Below are 22,633 nucleotides of genomic sequence, written 5' to 3' on the forward strand. Positions count from 1 at the left end.
TATATTCAACACCTTCATCTGCACTTTTATTTTTGCAACAAAATATGGTTTGAATAGATTTAATTCTGTTTTTGAAATTTCCTCAAAAAATATAATTTCACCTAAAATAAAGTTTTGGACTCAAAGATTTTAGACAAGATGAAACTTTGCCAACCTTGGCATAAAATTTTAATTTCTAATTGATGAATAATTAATCAGAGAGATATTTAAAGTGGCGTTAACTTTGACATTTAAAATATTTTCTTTTTCCAAAATGCATTAGCATATCAGAAGAGCTACTGAATTCGAAATAACTTCCAGATATGAAGTAAAAACGGACACTGTATTCCAAAATTAAAAATTTACAGAATGTTTTTAAAAATGATTCAATTTCAAACGTATTTTTTCCACAAGTATTAGTCTACAAAACCTCACTCCAGGTGTTAACTATATTTTCCTTGAACCCCACTGCATAAAGGCACTCAGAAGACATTTGCACGACGGCGCCAATCAGGCTTGGAGCGGACCTGAACGCACCACATGTTAAACTATAAACAATAAACAAGAGCTTAAACCTAAAAATAAAAGCAGGGTGTTTCGCTTCAACTAATTACGAAAACAAGTTCCAAATAATTAGCCATCCATGGAACAGTATCTGCCAATAATTAAAATTATCTTACCTTGAGATCCATTTATAACAAAACCAATCCGATATCCAACTTGACAAAATTTATTCCAGTTAGCAACGTAAAAGTAAAATCTAAAAAAAATTAGTCCATATTCGAAGAGAATAATCCAAAATCATGCCAGTTGTCCGTTTCCCACGTGCAAAAACCATCCACACCAGCAATCCAAAAAAAAAAAAATGGTTTGTCACAGTTGTATCACATTTACACAGTTAAACGGTTTCAAGAGAAGCGAAATGTTCATCGAAGGCTATACTTAAGCAAATGTTTTCAACCAGATTTTTAGAGAAGTTATTATTAAAAATATATTTTTGAGTACAGAAATTTCTTGATTAAATGCGGAAATGGTATTGCAAATTCTTTTTATTCTGATAGCTTGTGAAACAGTGATGCCAATAAAAACCTTTCTACTTAAGCAGGATGAAAAATCTTGTAAGCTGTTGACTTTGAAATTAAATTCACGTCTTTTATCATAGATTGTAGTGTAACAATTAAAGACATGAGAAAAGAGTGTTAATAGGAAGCATTTTAAAACAACATTTTCAAACATTTGTACTCTCAAAAAAAATTTGGAAATTGGCATTTTTTATCTTCTTTTCAAACTTTTAAGCTCGTTCCTGTTAGCTAAACCTTAATATTTTTCAAAAATAATTTTAGAAATGAATTTTCCAGGTGCAAATACATCTCATCCCAAATGTGCATGTCAACGTTTAAAATTTTAATTTTTTTGACATACCCTAATGTATAAGTACACCAGGTCAAAGATCGAGGATCGGGGGGAAAATTTATTCAGACGCAGTTCTGTAAGAAAAGAGAGCAGCTCAGATATATAGCAGTATTCGTCAAAATGGAGAAAGAATTCATGAGATTACAATTGTACGAATTGCTGAAATATTCAAACGATAAAAGCTTGAATTTATGGAGATTTAAGTTGCTAGTAGAACCAAGTGTCCGAGTGCTGAGGGAAACTTACTCAACACTTCACTAAAACATTTTCAACATTAGTTTAAGAATGATGGATTTCGGCACGGAAGACAGCAAAGAGATTTTTACAGTACAATGTTTTTTTTTTTTTTTTTTGATAGATAACAGTAAAGTGTTTACCTTTCTTCATCTGACTCAGCTCCCCCTCAAAAATTAACTCAAAAATACACTGTCAAAATTTTTCACATGCACGCAATCTTTTATACATCACCTATATTTTTCTTGCATTCACTTAAACAAAAAATAACTTTTGTACAATGAGTATAGATAAAAAATATGCTTATTTATTTACTGATGTAGCAAATCAAGAGTAATAAGAAATGTAAAGCGAGCAAAAACTTTTAAAAAAAAAATTCAAGCTTAAAATGGGCAAAAATATTTTTGGCCAGGATTTTTACTCAAATACTCCTCTGAGGTGTCGTATAAACGATGTTATTTTAAGTTAAAGTGATTACATTAAACAATGGTTCATATAAATTTATGACAAGATTTTATTTCACTGTAACTTCATCAAATATTATATGTCTCCTGGTTTTTTTGGACTAATTTTATACCACTCACCAAAAATCAAAAGCCAACGTATGATCCATTCTGTGAGTCGTATAAACAATGTGCCTTTTTATGAAAACGATTACATTAACCAATGCGCCTCTTTATCACTTCTTGTAGTGTTTTTATTCAGCAGTGAATAATTTTAACAAAATTAACCGCGTAAATGTAATGATTTATTCCCTCCTAACTATAAAACAATAATGTAGAATTAGTTCATGCATTTTGTTCATAAACGCTTTATACAGCGCAATCGTTTAAAACTGGCTTTAAAACGCAGTGAATGTCTTATACATATATATATATATATATTTATAGATATATATATTTATATATATATATATATATATATATATATATATATATATATATATATATATATATATATATATATATATATATACACACAGTCCAGTCACATTAATGTGACCACAACGTACTTTCCACGTCAGAGTTAAATAACCAATCACAGAAGGCAGGTGGCAGCACAGTGCAGTTGAGCGTATATAAAGGGTGTGTGAGGGCTTCGGAAAACATGCCAATTGTTGGCGTAATGCAGAAACGAAGCGATTTATCCCACGTCCAAAAGGGCATGATCATTGGCTTTCGGGCCAAGGGTGGAAGCATTTCCGAAACGGCTGAGTTTGTGAACTGTTCGTGTGCCGCCGTGGTAAAAGTGTACCGTGCATGGCAAAATGGGACTGTCCAAAATCAGCGACGTGGCAAATGTGGTGCACCACGGGCCATAGATGACAGAGGCGAACGACGGTTGCGGAGATGCGTTTGGGCAGATAGACCGGCTACCGTTGAGCAACTGACCACCAAAATGAACCAAGGGGCTACCAAAAGTGTCTCCCAAACTACTATTCAGCGAACATTGCTGCGTCTGGGCCTCCGAAGCAGACGCCTGGTTCATGCACCTATGCTGACTGCTGTTCATCGACGACGAAGGCTAGAATTTGCACGCCAGTACAGCAGCTGGACGTCCACTGAGTGGCGACAGGTAGCGTTTTCAGATGAATCGCATTTTATGCTCCATCGGACAGATGGACGTTGGCGTATAAGGCGTGAAACCTCTGAAAGGAACCACCCTGCAACCATTGCCGGAACGGACCAAGCTGGAGGCAGGAGCATTATGGTTTGGGGAATGTTTTCCTGGCATTCTCTGGATTCACTGATAATTGTGGAAGGCACGATGGATCAATACAAGTACGCATCTGTCCTCGCGGACCATGTCCACCCCTACATGCGCATTGATTTTCCTCAGGATGATGGCATCTTCCAGCAGGACAATGCGAGGTGCCATACAGCTGCCAGTGTACGTGTGTGGTTCAAAGAGCACCAGGATGAGTTTACCGACCTCTCCTAGCCAGCAAACTCACCTGACTTGAACCCAATCGAGCATCTGTGGGACCATCTTGATCGAGTTTTTCACGCCATGGATCCTCAACCGCGTAATTTAGCGCAGCTGGCCACGGCATTAGAGTCGGCATGGCTCAACATCCCAGAGATCACCTTCAGGGACCTAAGTGACTCTCTTCCAGTACATTTCGCAGCAGTCTGCTCTGCGAAGGTGGTTATTCTGGCTTTTGACAGATGGTCACATTAATGTGACTGGGCTGTGTATATGTGTGTGTGTGTGTGTGAGCGTGTGCAATCCAGCAAGCTTTTTACAAGTATTTTACGAACTATTTTGAACAATTTCTTAATTCATATAAACAAATGTTTATTGCAGTAATATGACACATCACCTGTAGGTAGAGGTTGGCTTGACAAGGAAGACCAAGTTAAATAGATCACATAAGCCGATATAATAGCAGACTGAAGTAATCCAGCTCTTGAATCTCCAGTATCTGAAATATGAAAAAAAAAAGTACATTGTTTCAATCAATAACAAAATAATATGTCAAAAAGAAACATTCTTGCTATACAAATACAAATACAAAAGTGACGACCAGCAACAGGCTCTGGGCCCAGCTAGACTGGTCCTAGTCAATTTACAATCCCCAGTGAAGATCAATGGCCCTCTTAAAACTATCTACTCCCTTGCTCATTACCACCTCTTCCGGTAAGCTGTTCCAAGGTTCCACTACATTGCTAAAATAATAATTTTTTTAAATATCCATGTTAGCCTGAGACTTAAATAGCTTAAAACAATGACCCCTTGTCCTGTTTTCAGTGCTAAACTTCAGCCTCGTAACATCTTTCATTTTAATAAATTTATACAACTGAATCATGTCCCCTCGGTCTCTTCTTTGATCAGGATTGTACATTTTTAGCCTGCTAAGCCTGGAATCATAGTCTGTAAGAAAGTCCATTTATTAGCCTTGTAGCTCGCCTTTGAACCCTTTCCAATATATTAATATCTTTCTTCAGATAAGGAGACCAAAACTGAACAGCATACTCCAAATGAGGTCTTACCAAACTTCTATATAAGGGCAGGATAACTTCTTAAGATTTGTTTGAAATAGATCTATTGATAAACGCAAGCATCTTATTGGCCTTGTTACTAGCAATGCTGCACTGTTGACTAAACTTTAAATCCTGACTTATTAAGACCCCCAGATCAGTAACTTTGTCTGCCTGACTAATGACTGAACCTTGCAAATAATAACTTGTACACTTATTTCCATGACCTAAATGTAGCACTTGACATTTCCCAACATTAACAGCCATACCTCATTTATCAGCCCACTCCGTAATATGATCTAGATCCTCTTGCAGCTGTTTTGCTTGTTCTTCATTTTCTACAGTCCCCATAACTTTGACATCATCAGCAAAACAATTCATGTTCCCAGAAATATTTTTGTGAATATCGTTCATAAAAACAATGAACAAAACAGAACACTGATCCTTGAGGAACGCCACTTAAAACCTCACTCCAATTAGAATAATTTCCCCTTACAACTACCCTTTGTTTCCTTCCGATTAGCCAGTTTTTTACCCAAATAAAGTTTTCCCTCCTATTCCTATATCAGCTAATTTGCTGAGCAACATCAGGTACCTTATCAAAAGCTTTTTGAAAATCAATGTAAACAACATCTACAGGCTTCTCTACAATACTTGTTGATAAATAACTAATAGGAACCAATAAATAAACATGAATCAAAGACAGAAAATCGAATAAATATAGCAATCACAACTTTATACAGCACAAACATGCAATACAAATTGCATATACGTTTCAGGTTCAGAAGAAACCTTTTTTTCAATGCACAATATGTGAGCTTCTTGATGAATAGAAGCATCTTCTTTGTTTAAAAAAGAGTTTCTTGTAACACATATTCACATGTGTACTATTCAGTTTGAATGCTTGTGTATTATAAAGATGAAAATTCAATTACTGCACAAAAGTATTTGACGAAAATAAAGGTCTTGCAGGTTAAAACAGAATACCCTGTGTGTATATATATGTATGTGTGTGTGTGTAATAAAAATTTACTTCCTTAAAATTTTTCCTACTTGAAGTACAATTAGTATATGTTAGAATATTATTAAAATGTAATTAAAATATTTCACTCAACAATTTTTTTAATTTACACAAATTAAAAAATTGTTGCAATGTTATTACATAAATATGTATTTGATTAATGAAAAGTAATAAATATGATGTAATAAGTAATAAAAAAAGCAAATCATTTGTAATTGTAAAAATTTTGAAGTTACAGACTTTAAACGGCGTATTGTTTATGGGGACTAATGGTTGACATGAATTATTATGCTGAAAATGCGTAAGCGCTGTGCGCTCTTTGACCTCAATCTCAACATCGGTTAATGGTACAAAAAAATGTTTTATAAAAAATTTTTAGAGAATTTTATGCTCTACAATATTTAAAACATATGTTTATAACATTAAACCTATAGGAAGCGAGATATTTGCAAAACTATGATTTTTGTGACTTTTGACCTTGAATATCTTAAAACGCAGACAAACGATTTCATGAGACTTTCGAGACAGCATTTAGAATTTCAAAATAAAGGTACATACGAATTTACAGCTTCTTAGTTCGCATTTCGAGGTTGACCCTTTTTTTTGGCTAAAATGATTGGACTAATAATGAAAATCTAATGATGTTGTTGCAGCAGTTAATGAAATCGTTGAAAAGATATAACAAAGAAAACTTGAGCTGACTTCAATAATTGACGCCTAAAATATAAGCAAAAGCAGGGTTGACAAGAGGTCATGTCATCCTAGTTGGAAACAATGGGCTCGGCTTGGAATCGGAGTAGTACAAATTTGACAAGCTTTATGGGGAGAGGGTTGCCTAGGGACCAAACTGACAATAGGCTTGTCAGGGTTCTTGGCAGTCATGAACAAAGGCTGAAATTAATCAAATGCTTTTGATTTCAATAGATTAAAATAATACTGGAGTAATACTGCTATAAACTATATAACATTTATTCAGTAAATTACCGTCCAATAGCCAGGGCATAAGCAGAAATACATAAATATAACATTTGTTGTATAAGCATAACATTTTTTAATTTATTCAACCAAATCATTAAAATGTCGAGTAGGCACTCAAAGGTGGGGAATAGTTTGATAATTGAGATTCTGGCACTGATGGCAAATTTTAGGCAATTATCGTTTCTTCTGTCCAGATTTGCAAAGTTCAAAGAAGGACTATAATGTAGTCCACATGTAGTGAACCATACAGGCGAGTTCAGATCCGAAAGCGACGTTGTAGAATTGCTGGTGATTTCCAGGGGTTAGTGAGAGATAGTGAACAGACACTCGTAGTTCCCTAGTGTACATACAGTGAGAGAAAAATTGGATAAAATTGCACAGGCAGGTTAAACCAAACTCTCACTTTTGCGTGACGCATTCTACTATCTTGTGAAAAGAATATCAATAGTGAAAGTTGCAACTAAAGAAAGTAAATGAAGGGTGACTGTTTCAGGTGTAAACATTTGTTTTTTTATTTCTTAACTTTTTGTCTGATTTTAAAGTGAATACATTTTTTTATGATTGACATTTCAAATTCTTAATCGTTTTCTGATTGAAAACCCCTTTTGGAAGAAGCTGAAAAACTCTCTGAAAACTTCCAGATCTTTTGGACTATCCCTATTTCTGTAGAAAGGAATAAATGTGTACAGTTACACTACTCAACAAATAAGTTAAAACAAAATACATTAAAATGAAATTTATTTTGTAAAATCTCTTTTTTCTTTCTTTATTTCATTTATTTTTTTTTTTTAATTTTTGTTATTCTTTACTGTATTCAACAAATTGTTGCACTACATGTGAGTATAGCACAGCTGTTCCTTGTATTTCCTACTTTTTAAGATTTTAAGTGTTTGCGTATCAATATCACACTCACGCATGCATTACATACATACACATACACAGAAAAACCCTTACTTTTTTCAACACAAGGCATAATTGATATGAATGAACAAAGAAGACATAAAAATGCGTTAACGCTGATAAATATTTTGTTTGTGCCACATCCTTCCGCTTTTGTGTAATTTTGTGCCAGCATTACAACAACTATGACTACAGCAGTATAAATCAACAGAGCACAGAAAACCATAGCTAAAAGAAAAATTGATGCATGTAAATATTATGTTAAATACATATTCATCAAGCAGAAATCATAAATCAGCACTGATTAGAAATCACTTTTAAAAGCATACACAAATTGGCTAGATTAAAATTAAAAAATTAAATGAAGCATTGAAAACCACGGGAGTCTATTGGCAAAGTGAACCCACCCCAGAAAAACCTGCCCGGGTTTTTCTAGGTGGATCCACCAACAAAAACCCACCTGGGTTTTTGTGAAAAGTGGGTTTTTGTTAAAGATCATTTCTGAGTTAGCTCATTTCTTTCATCAAAATTATGTATAAAAATCAGCAAATAAAAATAAAAAATTAAGTGTATTTGAGAGAGAGAGGTACTTTGTCTCAGAATATTTTTTTCATTTATTTTATTAATAAATTTCATTCCTTTAAATTTTAGGAATTTCTTGTCAATGTAACTAATGCTTTTTTGCCAAAGGTAAAGTCTTGATCCTTCTCAAAAAATAAGCTTTTTTCCCACTTTGAAGGAGTCAAAAATATTATCAATTAATTTTAGTTATTTGTATTAATTAATGATTCTCTGAACGTAGAAATGTACAATTATATATAAATAATACTTTCACATTAAGAAATTCAGATGAAAATCATTCTTAAATTTTCAAATTTGAAATCACCATTTAGAAATTTTTTCTAGTTATGCTACTACTTATTGTTACTAATACTTATTATAATTACTAATGGGCTCTTTAGTGGTCTAGTCCAATAATCTGTTTTTAACGTTTTTTATAACTTCTTTGTACTGTTTTAATTCCCCATAAAAAAATTTCAAATTTCGACGGAACGTGGCAGTGTAGTTGAGTCTTTTAGCAGTTCATCAAGAGCTGAAGATATGATTGTGAACTGCTTGTCTTAATTCAAGCACTCCCCGTAAATTGCAACATCATCCAATATTTTGTAATTCGTTTGTCATATTCATTTTGGTGTTCAGATGCAATTGTTGCATATTTATGATAGTTTTTCAAAAAACTTGAATTGCACTCATTGTGTGATTCCAACGACTATTGCTAGTCATTACAGGGACCAAACAACCATGACTTTTGAGCCATCCATGAGGTTGATGATGATTACGGAAATATTTTTGAACATCAATAACTTGGTTCAAAATGCTTGTAGGTGAAATATTTTTCGCCACTAAGTTCTGTCTGAACTTAAGTCTAACTGGTTCTGGATCTAATTTATTTTAAAAATGGGTTTAATTATTATTCTAACTACAAAAATAAAAACTGTTTACTACGGCTACTAAAAGAAATCAATTTAACTTTAGAAATCATCTAATACTAATACCAGGAAAAATTTAGTAACTGATATGATTAATAATATTATTGTTAAAAATGTGTTATTGTTTATTAATTGATATTATCAATGAAATTATTGATATTATTTATCAATATTATTAATAATGTTAATTACTAACATTCATATTGATCAAATGTGATTCAGAAATTTAACATAATATATTTTTACATTAATGAATAAATATATTATACAGTAAAACCTCGCTATAACGATATTTTGGGGACCAAAGAAATATATTGCTGTAGAGGAATATATTGTTATATCGAGGGCCTATATATTTTGATAATACAATAGGTTCTTTTTATTTAAATGTTATAGTATATGCATTACCTAGGTGTAAATGTTTTTATATATAGTATATTTGTAATACATTTATTGGCAAGGTGTTAATTATGATTAAATATTACTATCAATTGAAATAAATTCCGAGAATAAGCTCGTAAACATATCTCAAATCCGTTTTTATCGAAAAACATCCAATATTTTTGTTTGTTTGGCCGCTTTTTTGACTGTTAAGTCAACCAACAAGGTATACATTGAGTCCAAAGCACGAAAATGATCCTCGTTTGTGGATGGAAGACATGAAAAAAATGTCCGCAGAGATTCCATTTATTGGGATATTTGTTGCCCTCATCTCTTGAAACCACTTCAGGACGGCAGCATCAATGTTTTCATTAGTCGCGACTTTTAGTCGTTTTCCCTTGGGATTAACTGAATTTGATCTCACAGCATCTTCAATATGTTTCCTCTTCTTGAGGAACGTTGCAACTGTAGATTGAGATAATCCATATTTCTTAACTGCATCAACCTGCTTCATTCCTTCATCAATATCGCTGATGACGTTGAGTTTATCTTGAAATGAAATTTGCTTTCTCCCTGCCATCTTAGGGAAAAATACACTAGTGAATAAAATCAAATCTTTCGTTTTCGTCGATCATGTGACAGTGATGACGCAATCAGACGGGAATGTTACACCTTTTCGGATCATCTTCATTTGCCACTCACTCAAAAAAAAAAATTGAACATTTTCTGTTTTTTTACTTGGCAAGCATTTTTAGATGTTTAGTTTCCCTCTTTATGTGCATGTTTTCTTTTTCCAAAAAAAAAAAAAAAAAAAAATCACTGTGGTTTAAACGAAATAAAAGAAGAATTTCGAGGGGGGGGGGACAGTTTCAGCTCTTTACTCCTTTGGTCTAGACGCCTTTTGATACAAGGGCGCCTTTTCTTTTTGTTCATATGTGTTGCAAAAGAAATTTATACGATTGTACTGCTGTTTTATTTATTTTGGAAGGTGCATTTTTGTTTTGACTTGTGAAAATGAACTATCTCCAGCGTGACGCCATTTTGGAAACGCATTGTTTAAAATGTAGCGCGAAACTTGGAGCTAACCATTTTTAAAGAAAAAATAAAGTTCTAAGTTTTTTTTTTTTGAAAATAGGAGGGGTTACTTTCATGATTTTACTGTACTTGAAAACCAAATTATCGTAATAAAGATTGGTTGAAAACTTAAAAAAACATTGCTTTACAGAGGTTTATTGCTGTAGAGAATATCGCAATATTGAGAGGAGGATAACATTAATTCCTATGCGAGTTCACCGGGACCACGAAATATTATCGTTGTAGAGGGATTTATCGTTGTATCGGATAGCGTTGTAGCAAGGTTTTATTGTATAACAATACCTGCATACAGAAATAAAACTTAAGCCCACAAAAAAGCCCACAAAACCCGCAATAACCCACAAAAACCCAAGTGGGTTGAGCTTTTGTAGAAAAACCTAGGTTTTTGTCAACCCTAGAAATCTTACTATTATGCCATTTTAGCATCCTAGTATTATCTGACTGAGAATAATTCCACGATCATGTGAGGGGGGGGAGGGGGGACAATTTAGACTACATATTTCCATAATTTTATACGCACAAATTAATAAGGGATGAAATTTTAAAAAATGTTGACCAAGTAAAAGTATGTGGTTCATTTGATGCGTTGAGCAAAAATTCTTTTTTTAATTTCTTTTGTAATTTCATTTATTTAATTATTATTTTTTTTAATGTTCAGCTCTTACAAGTGAGGGACTCTTTTTTTTAATACTGTCCCTAACAAGAATAAATTTCTTTGAATTTTGAAAGTGCCAATCACCTACTTTTTAAGTTTCAAAAAATATGAATTTAAGAAGCATTACTTCGAATTGCGTGTATATGAATACATGCATCTATTCTTGTGACTTATTTAAAAGACATCGAATATTTTACAGGGGTGAAGTTACATAGTCTACACATATTTTTTTCTTTCATTTAATATATACATCATCTTTTACTTACTTACATTAATACCTCTAAATTACCCGTTAAATAACCTAGTCCTAGTGTCCTAGTATTTCAAAAATGAATAGAATAGTATATGAATGAAATAAAATTGTGTCCCCTATGTGTGATCATACAGATTTCCCCAGAAATGTACTTGATAAAGCCCTCCCCTAAACAAAAGCCTAGTTATGACCCTGACATGTAGTGCTTTCCGAGTTTAGTACTGAAGCTAGGAACTTCATCTATGGATTAACATAAGTATTTTAAGTGAGTTAAAGGGGCTGACTTGAGTATGACATTGAAAAAGTATGAAATGTAGTATATCTAAGTGCATGCACCTTAGTTCTCCTTTTCTAGCAGTTACAACATAGGCAATAAAACTCCTTCTTTTCCTGCTGTCTCTCAGTGTAATTTAATATGAACTTGGTTTTATGCTATAAAACTTCCATCTGTTATTAAAAAATTATTTTGCACATGTCAATTATTTTTGTATATAATTATCCTTCAGCTATGCAGTAGCACCTCTAGTAGCTGAAATATTTTTTTTAAAAATGTAAAAGATTGTGACCCCCCCCCCCCCCAAAAAAAAAAAGTGACTGAAAGGGTACTTAAAAATGGCTGACAGGAGTTTGTAGAATTTCTTACTGAGGGTTAAAACATGTACAAATATCCAAAATAACTACCAAAGGTAAAGTTTTTAAATACCTTTTTGTTATAAAAAATAAACTTGTACAGTATACAGGGTTGGTAAAAAAAACCATTTTTTCAAAAAAACCAAAAAAAAAAACAGTTTTTTTGGTTTAAACCGGGGTTTTTTTGGTTTAAATACTATTTGCGAGAAAAATAATTAATTTTCGGAAGGTAATTAAGGTTCCATGTAATTAACAGTTATTCAATCGTCACATTATACCTAATTTCTTGATTAATTAAAGAGATAAGAACAAACTCTTGTAACTAAATTAAACAATTAAAATAGCTTTCTGCGGGGAAATATTGATTGAAATGTTTGACTTGATTAACATATTAGTATACATGTATATATAGACCCTTTATGATACAAAATACTTCAAGAAGTGGTTGTGATGCGGGTTAAGATAAAATATAATGAAGATCCAAGAAAAAACTTTATAAAACCAACATGATATGAATAATTATCGAATAAAGGTAAAAGTTATATTTTTAAGCATAATCTTTTCAAGAGAACAATTTTCATATTTTTTCTTTCTGATCTTACATAATGCTGATTTTTATATACACAATGTCGCAATTATTGAAATAAAGCAAAATGTACAACAGTACATGATTGAACAGTCAAAAAATCGATTGCTGTTGTACTGACAAAGTTTTTAAAAAAGGTGCTGCTCTATATTCGACTCCATTCTTATTTTGGAAAGACTTGGAAAAGATATCGACTATCGCTAAAACAAAGAATCAAATCAAAAATACAAAAATTGGTGTAACATGGCTTAAATTACAGCTTATTTACTGGCATACATGTTGCATCCAGCATTGAAGTTTAAAAAATATTAAATGCAAACTCTTTAGAACAAATAAATGTGTAGCAAATTCTATTTCAAGAAAATTTTTTTGCCAAAAACATTATATCTTCTGCAACAGTGACTGAGTAGTGGAAAAGCCAGGAAAAAGAATTTGAAAAATGCAATGCAACCGTCTGCAACCAGATTACGCCTTTTTTTCTACCAAAATTAGACATTCTTTTTAAAACAATATGAGTGAGTAACTTTTGTAAACTGCACAGGTTAGCTGAGGCAAAGCAAATACCAAAATCCCAATTCCAATGAACAAAAGGGGATAACAAAACTAAGAATTATCTGCACCCAATAGTCATAAAGCAGCATAGGTGTATAGCCAATCAAAATCTTTTGAGCACACAGAATCCAAAAAAAAAAAAAAAACCACCAATGGAGAGTGTAGTTTATATGTGAAGATTTATATATTTCTCAATCAATTTTTACACATACATTTGCATTTTGCTCTGGGAATTTAAAAATTTGTCTTTTAATCTTCCTACATTATAATATAAGGAACTATTATGTATCATAATATGAAGTATAAACTTTTTTTTTTAATTTGAATCAAAAAATATTATTTGTGTTCACCTGCAGAACAAATCTTAGTTTTTAGGTGCAAACAATTAAGTTAGACTGTTGATTACCTTAAAAGTCAAAGTTAAAATTCCAGGAAAGTGCAAATAAATGGGCAAAAATGTCACACCCCTGCAACAGGAGTGAGCAATATAATGAATTGCATCTACAATAAAAGATTCAATCCTTAGTAAATCTTAACTAATCATGCAAATTAAGCATAATGATGGAAGTTGACTGAAATCTGCTTTATGGCACATATATGAAATAAAAAATATATTAATATTTTTTTTCGATTAAAGCTTGTAATACATTTTGAAGAAGCAACTTTGCAATTTTAGTATTTATCTCTGCAACTTAGCTAGGAACTTAGCATAAATGGAATTTTACATTTTTCAATATGTGTGGGGAAATCAATGTAAACCTGTAAAATGGATTTTTTTTTTTGGCTTTTTTTTAAAAAACCATTAAAAAAAACGCATGTTTTTTTTTAAAAAACCAATTGGTTTAAACTGTGGTTTAAACCATGGTTTAAACCAACGTGGTTTAAACCAAACAACCCTGACAGTATATGTCACATAAGTTGGAAAATGTAATGCAATTTATAGGATATAATACAGTAAACTTTAAGCAGACCCATAAACCAAATAAGAGGAGAAAATGCTGAAATTTCAGGGCTTTGTGAACAAAAACAGCATTGCTAGTACATTACTACACCTGTCAGTACACCCGTGGCTTTTTATCTCTATATAGAACACTAGTTTAATTGCATGCATGACATTCTAATAGATGTTGAATTTAGCCTGCAATGCCTTTTTTTTTTTCTGAATACAGTTTTTTACTCTTTGAAAAATTACTGAATTCAAAAAATACTGTCTGTTTAATCCCTCCTTAGTTATTACTAATGCAGTGAAATTTATATTTTGGTCTTTTGATTTCAAACATAAATATTTAATGTAGTAAATAAATAATTAGAACAAGAATTTACTTTCAGATTTGGTCACTTTTGATTTTAATAGGATTCTAAAAATTAAAATTAGTTATAATGCTCCAAAATTTACTGGCAACTTAGAAAAAAAAAAGCAATTGAAATGCATGCATAATTTGGGGCTTGCAACAGGATGACCTGCCTTCAGTGACCACTTCATGAAACTATTTACACACTCAAAATATTAATAATAATCAGTGATAATAAATAAAAAAATTCAAGGAAACTGACATTGGTTAAACAAGTTTCAGAAAATCAAGGTGCTACAGCACTTTCAAATATTACATATTATATACATAAAATTTTGATTTTAATAAGATTATAACAATATTTGATGTCATATAAATTTTTTAACAACTAATTTGGTCAACTTACCAACAAACCAGCATCTGCTCCCTCCATTTGATACTCTTTGATTCCTGCAGGAGAAGTAAAATATAAGTTAATTTTTTTTTTCTTTTTTTTATGTGAAGAACAAAGTAACTTTGGTCAACAAAAGAGAAACTACTTTTCTTGCATTAACTAATAAAAATTTGTTTCTTTATTGACAAAAATTTTAATAAATCAAGTGCTGTAAAAGTTTACAGACTCGCGAGACTGTTATAGCAGTAAAAAAAATTTAGTGAACTTCACCCCACCCATAGAAAAAGATATTTTAAGGTAAGTGAGGTAAGTTTGGAGTATATCACTAGTTATAGTTACTTGAAATAAAGCCAGTGGATTTTTCTTTTTTTTTTCCATATGTCTTTAAAAATAAAATAACCATGTTTCACTCATTAATAGCTGTTTATGACATCATGATCTAGGGGTCCTGCATTCCCTTTAATGACAGTTCTCTTCTATAATTTGATTTTTCACATCATACATACTCTGATAAAGTTTTTTCATATATGTTTTACATAAGTTACGTTGAGCAATATAAAAGTATTTATAACTGTGTGCAGGGCCGGATTTAAGGGAGGGCAGGCGGGGCGGGGCTACTGCCCCGGAGCCTCCACAACAAAGGGGCCCACCACAATAAAATTTTTACAAAATATCCTAACTTTCAGAGGTCGAAAATATCGGATATATACATATATATCAAAATATTTATTATATATCAAAGTATCGGATATTTTCGAAAATATGATGATCTTTTCGAGCCCTGATTAGGCTCCAAGAGTAAGTTAAACCTTAAACTTTTTTAAACTATAAAAATAATTAAATTAAAATTTTATCAAAATCTTTTCATGCTTTTACTTTTATATAAAAAGGAAAAAAAAACTGTTCGTAAGTTTTTAACACAAAATCTATTTTTGCCACTTTGGCAAAAACCTATTTTTGCCGGGCGGTAAAAACCGTGGTTTTTTCCATGGTTTTTTCCACCCCCGGCAAAAACTTACCAACCCTGGCTGCTTCACTGTATTTACTGTTTACTTTAAATATGTAGTAACACACATAGTCAGGCCCCGCTCTAGGGGTAGGCGACCTAGGTGGCTGCCTAGGGCAACAGATTTTAGGGGCGGCAAATTTCGAAATTGAACTTTTTTTTTTTTAAGTTTAAATATCTGTTTCAGTGCCAAGAGATACACAGTTTTAATGTTAAAAAAATAATTTAGAGTTTTTACAAGTGCTTGAATATGCAAAACATAGTTCGGAATTCAACAAGAAATTCAGTTTAATTTGAGGGGCAGCAAATTACGTGATTTAAAAGTCTTTTGAAAATATTAATACATGTTTCAGTGCTATAAGATGCACTTCTTCAATGTTAAAAAAGAGTCTTTAGTGTGTACCAGTGCTTGGATATGCAAAACCCACTTTGGAATTAAACTAGAAACTAACTTTAGTTTTAAGGGCGGCAAATTACTTGATTTACTTATCTATTAGTTGCATCGCTCGGCTTTGCATGATCTACCTCGAAAATAAAAGTTATGTCAAGTTGGGCTCAAATAACAGAAAAAAAAGAAAGAAAAACTAAAATTTACGGTTAAAATAACGTTTCTTAAATTTTGTTAACGATAAATCTTAAAAGTCCTAAATAAATGAAACACAACCCTCTATTAATGCAACTAAAATCCTTGATTATCTTCTGCTGGCAGTACAAAGAAAAAAAAGTAGAGGGGAGGGGGCAAAAAATATGTAAAAGGGGAAATTTTTACCTCAAAGCAAAAGTAAGAATTTTATTTGCTCACAGTCGTGAGAAAAAATGGCAACAGATCAAAAATGATTTTATTCACGTTATTTTTAACTGAGCTCATTGGCAAACAATAAATTTCTGATTTGATATGGATGTTCCATCGGTCTTAAAAATGCTTATAACTCTTTTACCGGTGATTTCACAGCCTTGTTTTTTTTTTTTTTTTTTTGAAATTCGAAAGAAGAAAATAAACTTGAGGGGTATTTTTCGTGAGCTTTCGAATGAGACCTAAATCAAGAGAATCGGACAACTGTTTCAAGTAGAATGAGCTGAGTCCAAATATTGAAATTTGGACTGTCCGGTATTTTTTTGGTGTACAACCCCCCCCCCCCATGTTTATTTTTTTGGTCCCAAGTACCTCTCTGCCAAATTTGGTCGAGATCCGATGTAAAATGTTGATTTGCACAGGGAACATATAAACACACATACATATATAGAGGAAAAGGGGGCACATGTGAACATGGTGTGTTTTACCAGTCCAGCAATGAGCCAATTTATGCTTCTGTGGTGACAACTTCTTATGATTTTAACAGGTATTGTATGTGATTTTATTGCTGTCTTCTTCAAGTGAAAACATATTTTTAACCAACTTCAAAAAAGGAGGTTATGATTTCATATTGCGGCTTTTTATGTATGTTTTAGAATTATTCCAACACTACTGAACCGATTTGATTTTTTTTTTTTTGTTTGGAAGGGTATACTTCCCAGATGGTCCCATTGTAATTTGGTCTGGATCTGATAAGGGGTCCTGGAGAAGTCCAAGAAACTTTAAATTTCATACGTCATGGTCACGTGGTGTTGCTGTGATTGGTGCATTTTCACACCTAAGGTTTTGACTTTCTCTTGAACGATATTTAATTCTCGCAGCACATAGATGATTAATTTTCACAATGCTGCGCCGCCTGTTATATTTTTTATTATAGGTGTTTACATTAGTAACACCTATTATTAGTAACCTAAGTTATATATTAGTAACCTAATGTATTTATTACTGCGTAGCAAAGCAGTAAATTAAATATATTTTGCTACTTTAATACTTGAATCAATTACCTTAATATTTTATTTACTAATAAATAACTTTATTTAGGCACTAAAATATAAAGTTCTTTATTTAATATTCCAGTTTTTAAATATATTTAGTGTTCAATTGAGGGGGAATTGAATACAGAACACACCTCCCCCACGATTTAATTTATATTCTTTAATAATATACATTATAACTGTGTATGATTTATGAAGTTTGACCAATACTCTAGATTAACTATTTCACGATGCTGCCATTTCAATTTGAAATTAGGGTTATATTAATTAGCAGGCTTCAAAAAAAGGAGGAGGTTCTGAACTTGTCGGATTTGTTTTTCCTTTGTACAATGTTCCATGAATACTCGAAAACACCTGTACCCAGGGGCTCCCTGGTGTCCCTCCCGCTTCACAGGGAAGCGGGAGAGACACCTGTTGGCCCGGGCCGGCCCGAGCCTGAAGGGGGCCCAATAATTTTATAACTAAGGGTGAAATATAGAGGTAAAAATATTGAGAGGGGCCCGGAAAAGTCATTTGTTGATGGGTTCCAAAATTTCAATGCACGCCCCTGCCTGTACCGATAAGGAAAATTCTTTTTTTGTTTGAAACAGTATACTTCCTCAGCGGTCTAATGGTAATCAAGTTCAGGTTTGATGAAATTGAGGAAACTCTTCAAATATCATGCTCACATTTAAATCAATTTGTACTTTATTAACTTTGTATATTGTCTCACTTAGTGAACTGGTTTTTATGCTTTTTTTGTTTAGTGGTGGTCTAACTTAGGTTCAAAATCTTTGATTTACCCTATTTATTCTTTAGGGAAAAGTTAAGAGTAAAACAATAAATTTCATGCAATTTCCCTCACAAACGATTAAATATAAAACACATTGATAAACAAAGGCCATAAAACAAAGGTATATACTGTCTTTAAATATAGTTAAAGAAAGTACTAAAAAAATATATTATTAAGGGTAATGATAATGAAAATTTTGAATTAAGGATTCTCTGAAGCAAATATAAAATTCATTCTAGTGGAATTTTTAATCTTCATCTATAGTGGGGCCATGTGAAGGAACATGAGACTTTTATCATGAGTTACATGACATGTATTGCGAAACATAAATTATAATTTACAATATTACAATTCTAAAATTTACAATTTTACAAATTTAAACTTAAAGCGATTTCGTTTTTTTTTTTAGTGACTCGTGCATTTGCTTTCGGAAAGCAAACTTTGATAAAGTTGAACTAATGATGAAGACTTTTTTTTTTTTTTTTGTACATTAGTTACGCATTTGAAAAAGCCTTCTTCACAGTCGTCAGAAGTCTCCGAGACCCTCGCCGTGTTATTTACACCACTAAAAAGCAAAAAATAAATTACTTTTAAACAAAAAAAAACGCTTTCAAAAAACACCCAGGAACTAAAAAGCAAAAAATAACTGATTACACTAAGATTCTATTTCCTACTCAAAAATAGAAATGAAATTTATTTTACAAATCCAATACAAAAATGAACTAAACTAAACACCGAATTATAAAATAAACACTGATTTAAATTACTATATGATGAGTTATTTTAAATACCTAAATAATTATATATGATTTCTGAACATTTAATAACCTTTTGAAGGCGGTTTTTTTTTATTCATTTAAAAGTAATTTTAACAAACTAATAATCAAAACGTAACCATTGCAAACCAGTATACGAACATTCAAGTAAATTTATGACAATGTTTAAATTTTAAAATTAAATTAAGAATTCTTTATTTTAAAAAATTAGTTCTAAGGTAGGTCACGGGGCACTTGTGAACACAGCATGTAGGGGCACATGTAAACAGTTTAAATATCCTCTCCGTAATATAAATATTTGTTTAGGGTCATTATAAGTCAGTGGCGCCGACTCCATGGGGCCTGAGGGGGCCCGAGCCCCCTCAAAAATATTTTTGAGGGGGCAGAGCCCCCCCAATAAATCAAGAAAAGTATTAGTTACATTATGTTTTCTAAACTCATAAATTTATCTTTTATTTTCCTTGTTTGAAGATAGTTTACCTTGTAATATACATTCAGTAATTAGTTAAAACAAATAATTCTTACGGTAGTAAGCAGGTTAACTGAAAAGGAGTAGTGTGAATAATGATGGTGTTATAATGCTGCAAGCACACTTAAAATTTGTCCCAGTGCTCGAACTTACGGGTCAAATCTATTGCCGGTGGGGAGCGCTGCGGCGAGCTCATCTAAGTGTTGCTAATCTGGAAAAAATATATGAGGGTTTGATTTGTATATTAAATAGGAGGCGTGATTGTTTTGAGTACTTTTGGGAATTGTGTTTAAAAGAAAAATCTTCACAAAATGATGATCCTTCGCTTCCTCGGAATCGACGTATACCAAAGTATGAAAACAACAAAGCCAGTTCACCGCATGCTTTCAAAATCCCAAAGGCACTTTACATTGAGGTTTGCGAAATGGTGCAATCTTGCATTATTGGGCGGTTTACATCAACTGAACTCGCACAGAACATTGCAGTTGAACAAGAGTGCTTGCTTTTATGAAACAGAGGTGAAACAAATTTTGAAAAATCAATTGAGTTTTCAAAAATAACCTAGACATTGAGAGACTGCGTTTACACTTGAATATGTTAGACGGTATAACTAATGAAAAAACTGGTCTTAAAAAAAAAACATGCGTAAATTAAATTACCTTTTTACGAAAATACTGTGCGTGTTTGTATTTATAATTCCTTTTTTCAAAGCCAAAAAATATGTGTCAGGCTTGTCAAGTTTTGGGGGTTCTAATGTTGATTATATGACTTTAAAATGCTTTAAAAAAACTTTAAAACTCACTATTTTTCATCTCAAATTTAGAAAATTTCCCCCGGTTCCCCCCCCTCCCCCATTTTTTAAAAAAAGTCTGCGTCTCTGGGAGTGCCTTTCCATTCAAGTCAAGTGTCCTTCCTACGTTATAATATCAATGCTTAACTACGGCACTGCACGGCTCCCCATAAAATAGAACAAAAAAATCTCTTACTAAGACAAGTGATAGGATTTAACAGTTGAACCAGAAAATTCGTAAACCAATTTTTAGATTCTTTTACTTCGAAAACGCCGTGTCACATACTGTTTATTTGTTAAAATTATACACACCAGAAAATATGGCATTTTCAAGGTACAAAAATCTGACCTTTATTTGGAATGGGGGACCTCAGAGGGATTACATAACACCCTAAACCCCCGGTGATGTCCGGCCCCCCCCAATAATTTTTGCAAGTCGGCGCCCCTGTTATAAGTGTTAAAAATGGTGAAAAGGTTCATAATTTATATTTTGCTACAGTCAGTTTGCTGGTTTATTGTTAATTATTTTTACATTATTGAAAATTGATTATTAGTTATTTTATTATTATTTTTATGTTTTTGATTCTTTTATTCTCAAATAGTTGGCCAACAATTTAGTGTTATGTAATATTTACAAGAGAAAAAGAAAACATATTTTCTTTTAACTAAAAACTGAGGTGCAAAATAAATCTCATCATATTCTGTATGAAGCTTAAACTCACTATACACACAACAAGAATGAACTTCACACAATAAAGTATTCTTTGTACTAATCTCTCTTATAAGTTTTTTCCTGTCGATCCTGTGATTACAACATGCTACGAAACTTTAAAATTTGATAGTAAGCAGAATTATATAATTTGGAAAAGGTTTTTTTTTTTTTTTTTATTGACAGCTGTCCGACAGACCCTCCTATAGGGGCACATGTGAACAATTGAATGTACAGTCGATTCCAGTTAATAGGCCTACATTGGGACGGGATCATTTTGGTCCTAATAACCGGTTGGTCTGATAAAGCGAACAGGATCTGTGTAGCTTGACTGAACATGTTATACACAAAACATATAAATGCCCTTATGATTATTGTGAGTCCCCATATATGTGGAAAGCATACAAAGAAGAAAAATTCCTGTTTATGAAATTTTTCTAATACAAGTTAAATTAAAATAAAGTGAATAAACTTTTTACACTCATCCCAGACAGATATGGTTTTAGTCATTCCTTCCAGTTGTCAGTATTGAATCAATTCAACAACCAAAAGTAATTAAAAATGTGAGAGTGAAAAATAACTGCTGAAAAATTACTAATCGGTCACTGAAAATTTCCAATGTTGAAATTGGGAGTTTTGGTTCAATTGAAAGTTCCAATGTAAATCGCGTATTTTACATTATTGAAATTGAAGAAATTTGAAATTACACTGAAATTTTGTTTTTCGCTGGAACAGTGCCGCTATGAAATGGTTGTTTTGTTAAACATTTTTTCCTATAAATATTGCCGAGTTCAATTCAAAGTTACAAGGAATCATTTTTTATTTTTATTGCACTAATTATTAGGTTCGTTAACCCATTTGAAACTTGCTTCAAGTGAGTGATTTTCATTTTTTTTCCAATTTGTTCTCATATTCCTTGGTTCGATTTAGCGGATTTTTGGCCCCAATAGACGAATGCAATGGAAATTGTTTCAGTTCTATAAGATTTGGTCCAAATAAGTAGCTGGTCCAATTAAGCGGAATCCACTGTATTTCTTTAAAAATTCCATAAGGTAACAAAATATATACGTTTTTTAATAGTTTGAAAAAAAATCCAGGGTGCTAAGAAAAGACTATTGACATGAACACAGTTTCGCTCTGAAAAATTGATAATATTTTTTGAGACACTAAGAATATGAAAAAAAGTGTTCACATGTGCCCCCTTTTCCCCTATTCTTTGTTATATTCACATAGAATTTATTAATTTATTTAGTATTAATTTTTTTTTGTTGAAAACATTAATTTATGTTTCAGTGCCATAAGACTAGTTGTTGTAACGTTAAAAAATATCATTTAAATTGTGTTCCCCCTTTTTGATATGCAGAAAAAAATTCGGAATTCAGCTTGAAACTCAAGTTAAAACTTGTACACTGTCAATAGGGAATTAGAA

General features: G+C 32.1%; 1 protein-coding gene across 1 annotated transcript in view; it reads right to left on the bottom strand.

The window, feature by feature from the left end:
* LOC129234563 (serine incorporator 5-like) overlaps positions 1-22,633 on the bottom strand; it is a 71,336-nt gene that overhangs the window by 18,813 nt on the left and 29,890 nt on the right. The window contains exons 4-6 of the mRNA XM_054868584.1: positions 14,847-14,890; positions 7,561-7,734; positions 3,950-4,051 (exon numbers count right to left, since the gene is read on the bottom strand). Of these exons, the coding sequence (XP_054724559.1) occupies positions 3,950-4,051; positions 7,561-7,734; positions 14,847-14,890 (320 nt within the window). The remainder of the gene's footprint in view (positions 1-3,949; positions 4,052-7,560; positions 7,735-14,846; positions 14,891-22,633) is intronic.

Source organism: Uloborus diversus, chromosome 1, assembly GCF_026930045.1.
Source record: "Uloborus diversus isolate 005 chromosome 1, Udiv.v.3.1, whole genome shotgun sequence".
NCBI classification, from domain to species: Eukaryota; Metazoa; Arthropoda; class Arachnida; order Araneae; family Uloboridae; genus Uloborus; species Uloborus diversus.